This window comes from Papaver somniferum, chromosome 3, assembly GCF_003573695.1.
Source record: "Papaver somniferum cultivar HN1 chromosome 3, ASM357369v1, whole genome shotgun sequence".
NCBI lineage: Eukaryota > Viridiplantae > Streptophyta > Magnoliopsida > Ranunculales > Papaveraceae > Papaver > Papaver somniferum.
In genome coordinates this window covers 134,220,057-134,227,977 of record NC_039360.1, presented here as the reverse complement: position 1 = coordinate 134,227,977, position 7,921 = coordinate 134,220,057, and the positions used below count along the sequence as shown (strand labels likewise).

Below are 7,921 nucleotides of genomic sequence, written 5' to 3'. Positions count from 1 at the left end.
CATTTATATTAATGAAATGATACATATACAAAATAAAATCAGGCAATTTCAGTAGACAACTACATTAAAAATAACGCCTGACACGAAGTCGCACAAGTCCAAATATCATATGCTTAACTATTTAGGCGCATCCACAATAGACAGAACCTGATAAATATCCTCTGATATAGAACAAAATCAACAAAAATGCTTTAGAAACCCCGTTTTTATACCCAAAACATTACACCACTTATGTATCCGGTTTTCCTTTGCCCATTCTTAAAGCGGACCCCTTATTTTTCCATACGGGGCGGGATAAAAATAAAAATCAACCATGGATGTTGATGACACATAGTGGTGTCAAAGGATGAGGTATAAAAGCGGGGCTCCCTAGCACTTCCCCAAAATCAAACATGACGGTAGTCTAATGAGGATCACTGTGGTTAGAAACTAGAAACGGAGCATTCCAAAATCATCGTACAGCTTAAAATGTGCAATAAATATACAGTTACTACAAATATTTATGATCTAGTCAGCATATAGAGTGATTCCACTTTCAAATTCAAAAGATTTTCAAGCTTCTATTTCCAAAAAAAAACAAAAAAAACTCATAAAGTTCTGCTGTCAAATCACCTCGAAACAAAAACTTGCATCCTTTTATTAATTAACAGCTACACACTAAATGTATAATGATGTTAAACACCAAATCATTCCCCATCCTGACTACCTATATAAATTCTCTGAACCCGTTTCTCATATCGTCTTCATTCACTCAATCACACAAAAAAAAAACCTCTCTTTTATTCTGCATCTTAAAATACAAGAAAAATGAGAACTGGTGGAACCGTTACTCACACATCTTTATCAACATCAGCAGCGGCAGCACCAATCCATTCTCCTTCGCATTCACCAATACCATATCTATTTGGAGGATTAGCAGCGATGTTATGTTTAATAGCCTTGTCTCTGTTAATCCTTGCTTGTTCTCATAAGAAATTATCTAGCTCCGTAGACAATGATCGGGAAAGATCAAGAGATGATGGTGATGAAAAATCAACAGAAGAAGAAACCATTAGAATACCTGTCGTTTACGAAAACCAAATTGTTGTGATTATGGCTGGTGATGTTAAGCCTAGTTATTTGGCTACACCTATTTATCTTAATACTTCTTCTTTTGAACATTCCAAAAATGCAGAAAAGGAAGATGAGAGTAAATCGTCAGATGATAAGCCTAGAGAAGAAGAAGAAGAAGAAGAAGAAGAAGAAGAAGAAGAAGAAGAAGAAGAAGAAGAAGAAGAAGAAGAAGAAAACCCACATCATGATCAAAGCCGGTGATCTTGTTTTTAGTCCTTTCTTGTGTATTTTTTTTCTTTTTTCAATTTTGTTAGTTTGCTTGCGGCAATGTATAAAAATATCTGAGAGGAATTGGAATATCACAGTTTATTTTCTTTTTAGTGTTTTTCTGATTTCAAATATCTTTTTTCTTAATGGACATTTCAACACAAAGAGTTCTGGAAGAACAAATTAACACAGGAGTTTAATGTTACAAATTCTGTATTTTTTCACACAAATATTAGTAGTAAAATCCTTGATTAATCGAGTACATGAATTTACTTTCAAGAAATAGTGATCCTATGGAAAATCTAATAGCCATGAAAATGGAAAATTACACAAGAACAAGAAAGACGAAGAAAAAAAAGAATGTTTTTCTCAAAGTGGGAGTACACGCGTCGATTGCCAGTAAGATGCGGCAACACGAAATCGCGTAGGAAATCCGTGAATAATAATCAATGTTATTAAATGCTTTATTATATATATTCGGGGGAATATGACATTATACGTAAATGACGAAGTTAGAAGTTCAGTAGTCTTAGAAAATCCTGGCCACTATAATGAAATTTACAGCAATCTAAACGGTTCATTTGTAGGGTTTCGATTTCGGTGGTTTTGGCAAGTGTAGTAGAGAAGTAGGAAATCGTTCGAACATCAGTTTTGAATGTTAGCTCTCGTTCATTACGAGTTGGATGACAGCTATATTTCTTTATACGGCAGCTTTTCAATCAGCCATTAAGATTCATGAATGAAAATAAGACGTCAAATTCGTTGCATTGGGCGATGAACCAACCGGTAGTTACCAAGTGTTTACACAAAGAGCAATGCTTTCCGCACCGCGCCCATACCGTTAGATGATGCTAAAACCTAGATCTAACAGTCTTGAACCCTTTAAGGAAAATGGTGGGTCTTTTTCTAAAAGTGATGGGTCTTTTCCTAATTGCGAATCTAACCGTTGATTTGATCATCTAATGGTAAAGAAGCTCGCTTGAGCGGGATACAGTGCGGGATGGCATTTGTCTTACACGAATCCCATCTCGACTTTATGGCTCTGTATGTGCAACCAGTGTTTTCCGTCCGGTTTAACCGGTGCGACTTTGGAGCAGCCAAGCAGAATCTAAAGCTCACAACAAAAGTTGGAAAAGAAATTGTCTCTCTTGATAACCTTGCTCTAGTCAGAGTGGCAAACGGAGCACCTACTAATATGCCTTGGACTAAGTTTTCCATTGTAAATGATTGTAAATTGGGGTTAAGGTTTCAGATAAACACTATGTATGTTAAAATAAGAAAAAACCAAATGTGGTGTAAGTAACGAAAGGGGTTGAGGTTTCAGATTAACACTAGTTTCCTCCTGATGTTATTTCAGGATTTACCCATCTCACTGTGTAATGTTTTCTTTGTTAAGATAACAAATAAAATAGAATATAACTTCAAAAATCTCCCAATTAGTTTCCACCTCTTTACCGTTGCAAAGAAACCCTTACACCAGCTTTCAAGCAACACCAGTTGAACTAGTAGCTTCTGCCCCAGTAAGTCCACTTTTTAGCGGGTTTTCCAGATGCAAAGCACAGCGTCCCTGGAAGTGCAAGTCTTGAATATTAGAAGGTAGATATGAAACGCATATGGCATAAATAGACTGTAAGTAGGTCCATGATTTTAGATGTTAAGGAATGAAAACAAGATCAATTTTTTAACAGCATCGGTTATAGCAAAAATTACCCTCTGGGAGCTCTGGCTGATCAAAAGGGGTGCAAAGAGTCTTGCATGCTCCCATCTCACCCTTGGTACGCGCTTTAACATCTCTCTCAACTTCCTGAAAGAATAGATCAAAGGACAATAATGTACCAAAACAAAGGCACCAATAGCTGGAAATTTTTATTAAAAGCAAAAGGAGAAAATGTTTAAAGCAAGTAAAATGTTAACCAATGGATGCATACCTCCTCATCACACCAAGGAGCTAAGATCATCCTCTTCTCATTTAGGGCCTTGGTAAACTCTTCCCATGTCTTAGCTACCACCACACAAGCATCGCGTTTTTGCTTTGCAGCATCGAATAGGCTTTGTTGGACATTGTCTAGTAGGTCTTTAATCTGATCAACCAAAATGGTTCTCGAGATATCCTCTTTTGCTCCATTGTCTCGGCGAACAACACGTACCTGTTAATGTGTCCAAATGGAGTACTCAATTTGACTGCATCTTGCTTTGCAGACATGGCGGAAACAATATATAATTCAACTAACCTGATTTTTGGCCATATCCTTCGGACCTATCTCAATCCTCAAGGGAACTCCTTTCAGTTCCCAGTTTGAATACTTCCAACCAGGTGAATAGTTGTCTCTTAAAGTCTCAGCACGAAAACCAGCGTTATTCAACTCTTTTGCAGTTTCGGAACAAGCATCACAGATGGCTTGAACGTCAGCATCTTTCTAAGGCACAGGAATCACTATCACTTGGACCGATGCAACTTTAGGTGGCAATACTAAGCCCTTGTCATCTCCATGAACCATCACCATCACTCCAATCTGTAAAAAATATAACTACACAATAAATAAAGATGCTTTGCATAACGGACCATTCGGAGATTTATTTTTTCCAAAATGAATATAAAACAATTTCCGTAAATTTTTTATCTTAGGAAGGGCCTATTTAAACTGCATACGACACGGAGATATCATTTCTGTGAAAATGACCCCTAAAATAAACGATACATCTGTTTTACAAGTGAACAAGAAAAAGAAAAATAATTCGGGTCTATTACTGTTCGAGTGCTGTATGCCCAAGAATTTTGCCACACCATGCCCTTTTCTCCCTTCTCATTCTCAAAGTTGATCTCGAACATTTTTGCAAAATTTTGACCAAGACAGTGTGAGGTTGCACCTTGTACTCCTCGACCAGTATTTGGAACAAAAGCCTGATAAAATAAAAGAATTATGTAATTGCACCAAAGAAAATAAAGTTAATAGATTATTCATAAGGAATATAATGATAGGGTGAAATGGAACTTATGTCTCACCTCTACACTGGTTGTGTATAAACCTCCAGCAAACTTTTCATTCTCACTTTTCTTCCCCTTTACCACTGGGATTGCCAAGAACTCTTCATAAATCCTCCGATACAGCTCCAACACTTCAAGAACCTGAAAATGTATATCAATTAAAATATTGAGCATATTGCATGGCATTAAAAATATTATGCACCTAATTTCTGTACCCCATTGATGGTTATATAAAGAGAAAGATAAACTTTTGAGACTTCCATAAACAGTTTCATCAAAATAAACGCAGAACACCAGAAAGCATAAAACATAGAAACATGACATTGAAAGAAGAAAACAAAGAGATTGCAGTATTCGAGGTTTGCTAAACATTCACCTCTTTATCCGCTTCAACCTTTGTTGCAAAAGCCGTATGCCCTTCTTGCCAAAGAAACTCACGACTCCTACAAGCTAGAAACATGTGAGTAAATGGTAGTGTAAAACTTAGAGATGGGCAATTTTATGGGTCAGACATAACTTTGACTGAAGCTCAATCACTCTCCTTGAGGCATCTACAAGGTGAATGTTCTCTAAGACATAATTGAGGCATAAGTACTCTCATCTCTACCTAGTATGTATATATAACTATGTGTGCATTATCCTCACAAAAGGAAACAATGAATACCTGATGAAGGGAGTAGGATTGCTGAATTTCCAACGAACAACATTGCACCACTGGTTAAGCCTCAAGGGCAAGTCACGATGTCCTCTATCCCATTTTCGAAAATAAGGATACATGGCTGTTTCACTGGTAGGACGGATTGCAATAGGAACCTCTAACTCTGTATCTCCAGACTTCGTAACCCATGCAACCTGAAAGAGTGTAGATGAGTGAGTAGCTGAGCTAATTATCAGTCATGGAAAGTTGCAATGAACGTAACTACGACAAGTTAAATGATAAAGAGAGGTTAACAGTTAAGTCAACAAAAACTTCCTGGCATAGTGTGAGTAAAAAACAAACATCAGTCTATCAGCGAAATCATAAAAAAGCTTTACTCAGTGGAGGTCCATCAATGGCTAATTATAGTTTATATACAGAGACAAACAACATTCTATCTGATTACTGCAACTTGAGGTCATGCTATCATGCAGTTCGAGATTATTAGATACTTCTACAACAAGTAGCTTATGTATGGTTGTAAGAAGCATTTTGATTCTCACCTCTGGAGCAAAGCCCTCAATGTGATCCTTCTCCTTTTGTAACACAGTAGAAGACAGAAACAATGGGAAGTAGCAATTCTCAATTTTCAATTTCTTAATTTCAGCATCGAAAAATTTCTGCATGTCGACAACACTGTGAATCAGTAACATCAACATTTCACGTCAAATCCAAATTACTAGCTCATATAGGTATAAAAGGATAACTAAAAAATTTCACATACTTGCATAATTTCCCAAATAGCCATGGCCCATGGCCTGATGATATAACACCCAGATATATCATAGTATTCGATCATTTCACCACTGACAACAACCTGCACAAAATAAGAGAGAAAAATACATGTTCATGTAAAACTATCCACTTCATTTCAAAGTATCATCTTTTATTAAAAAGGCATGCAAAGAAGATTGGTCAGACGTTCCTTGGAAACACTGTCTACTAAGACATTTTTGAAGTTGCTGGTTTGAGCACCATTACTCGGCTCAACACTATTTGGCTTTAAATCTTGCTATTATGAGTTGCAACTGTAATTCTGGTCTAGTGATGCTAATCACTATCACATTACATATTAACAAATACAAACTAAGAAAACAGGTGGACAATAAGATACCTCAGAATACCAATCCCCAAAATTTTCATCTTTCTTATTAGATAAACCCAGACCAGTCTCTTTTTTAACCTCCTTTTTTCCACTGCCACCACCTGAATGTATTCATAACATACGACTTAAAAAGAGAAATCAAAGCTACTCATAGATGATCAATTAGAGGAACTGGAAAGACCATACCAGTAGTCTTAGGGGCTTTGGCTTTATGTGTTTTCTTCTCCTTTTTATCAGTCACTCTGATGATACAGTAACACACCCAATCCATAAAATATAAAAATTATGAGTAACCATAAATTAAACAACGAAATCATATGAAGTAATTATAAGGAAATCTTACTTGACATTCTCCATCCCATCAACACAAATATTGACATCCTCCATGACAGCAACAGCAGTAGTACTGTGTTGTTAATTGGAAAGAGTTGATGTTTGGTGAATTCAATTCCTGATAGATAAACTCATCGAATAAAAACCCTCAGTTGCCCATAATAAAGAAGATAAACCCTGATAGATCATAGATAAACCCTCGAGGTTTTTTAACTATAGCCGAACCCGTTACTACAGATGAGAAAAGAGATGGATAGAGATCAAACTTACCGGAAATTTGTGCCCTGATATGTTCTTGCAGCGACGACGGAAAACCTAGAGTAGAGACGTTATTGTCTGATCTCTTTTTATTGGTCGGACATTTTAGCCCAACCCGAGTCCAGCGACTCCAGACTCACTTGTGAAATTTATGGGTCCGTTTGGCACACAAAATTGTTGGATTTCAAGACATTGTAATCGGGACTTGGCTGTTTGGTAACACATCCATACCAAATCTCCATCTTCATCCTTCAACGGAATCAAAATAAATTTACTGGAACTACTTATGAAACCAAAAGGTATACTCTCAATAACTGTATACTGTGCTATTCATCTCAAATATCGAATATGTTAGATTTGAACTCCAAATCTAAATCAAATTTAAATCTTCTAGCATAGCAAATTTAAATACAGTAAAAATAACTGGGAGAGACAGAGGGGTCGAGAGATCATGGTAATGATGTTGATAACTTAATTTTATAACCGTCAACTTATTAAACTTAAAAGCTAGCATTATGGTGCACTCCATCCCTTCCCTATCTCCCTCATATTTGAAGAAGAAGTGGGGAGGTCGAGCAAGATTCTGAGGATTAAAATCTACAAAACGACTACTGAGTAGCCGTATCGTGTAGGGAAGGGATAGCAAGCCCCCATAGCAAGGTTGGCTTCCTTGTGCCATCCCTTCCCTATCTTCCTCATATGTGGGGAAGGGATGGCACAAGGAAGCCAACCTTGCTATGGGGGCTTGCTATCCCTTCCCTACACGATACAGCTACTCAGTAGTCATTTTGTAGGTTTTAGTCATCAGAATCTTGCTCGACCTCCCCATTTCTTCTTCAACCTTTTTCTTCTCTATTTTTCTCGTCTCCACACCCCCTTTCGATTTGAAGACCCTCTGGTGCGATTCAGGAGCTAAGATTGAATGGGTTTGTTCGTTAATATACGGTGAAGCATTTACCTTTTCCAATTTCGTGTTTCATCAACAAAATCGTCCAAGGTGAGTGTTTCAAATTTTAAGGTTTAAATTAAAATTGAGTTTGATTATGATTAAATTGGAGATGTTAGGTTGATTATAATGTGTTCTTGTATGTTGTTTGATCGTTTGACATCTTGTTGATTGAATTTATGGTATATTGTTGATTGAATCAAAGTGGTTGTTGTTTATGAATGATTGTTGATATGGATATGGTATTGGTATTGATAATTTTTGATTGATGGATGA

At 36.7% G+C, this 7,921-nt stretch overlaps 1 protein-coding gene and 1 pseudogene across 2 annotated transcripts; one reads left to right on the top strand and one right to left on the bottom strand.

The window, feature by feature from the left end:
* Positions 1-764: 764 nt before the first annotated feature.
* On the top strand, positions 765-1,485 carry LOC113361654 (protein GLUTAMINE DUMPER 2-like). 2 transcript variants are annotated; one of them, XM_026604827.1, is made up of 2 exons: positions 765-1,230; positions 1,288-1,485. In XM_026604827.1, the coding sequence occupies exons 1-2, from the start codon at positions 808-810 to the stop codon at positions 1,312-1,314; spliced, it is 450 nt and encodes a 149-aa protein (XP_026460612.1). In that variant the 5' UTR covers positions 765-807; the 3' UTR covers positions 1,315-1,485. The 2 variants fall into 2 exon arrangements, with proteins under 2 accessions (XP_026460612.1, XP_026460611.1); XM_026604826.1 differs by having other exon boundaries at positions 765-1,485.
* Positions 1,486-2,568: 1,083 nt separating this feature from the next.
* On the bottom strand, positions 2,569-6,970 carry LOC113361652 (annotated as a pseudogene).
* Between the last annotated feature and the right edge of the window lie 951 nt (positions 6,971-7,921).

Excerpts from the sequence above, each read along its gene's own strand:
- LOC113361654 (XM_026604826.1), top strand. The coding sequence starts at position 808 with ATGAGAACTGGTGGAACCGTTACTCACACATCTTTATCAACATCAGCA.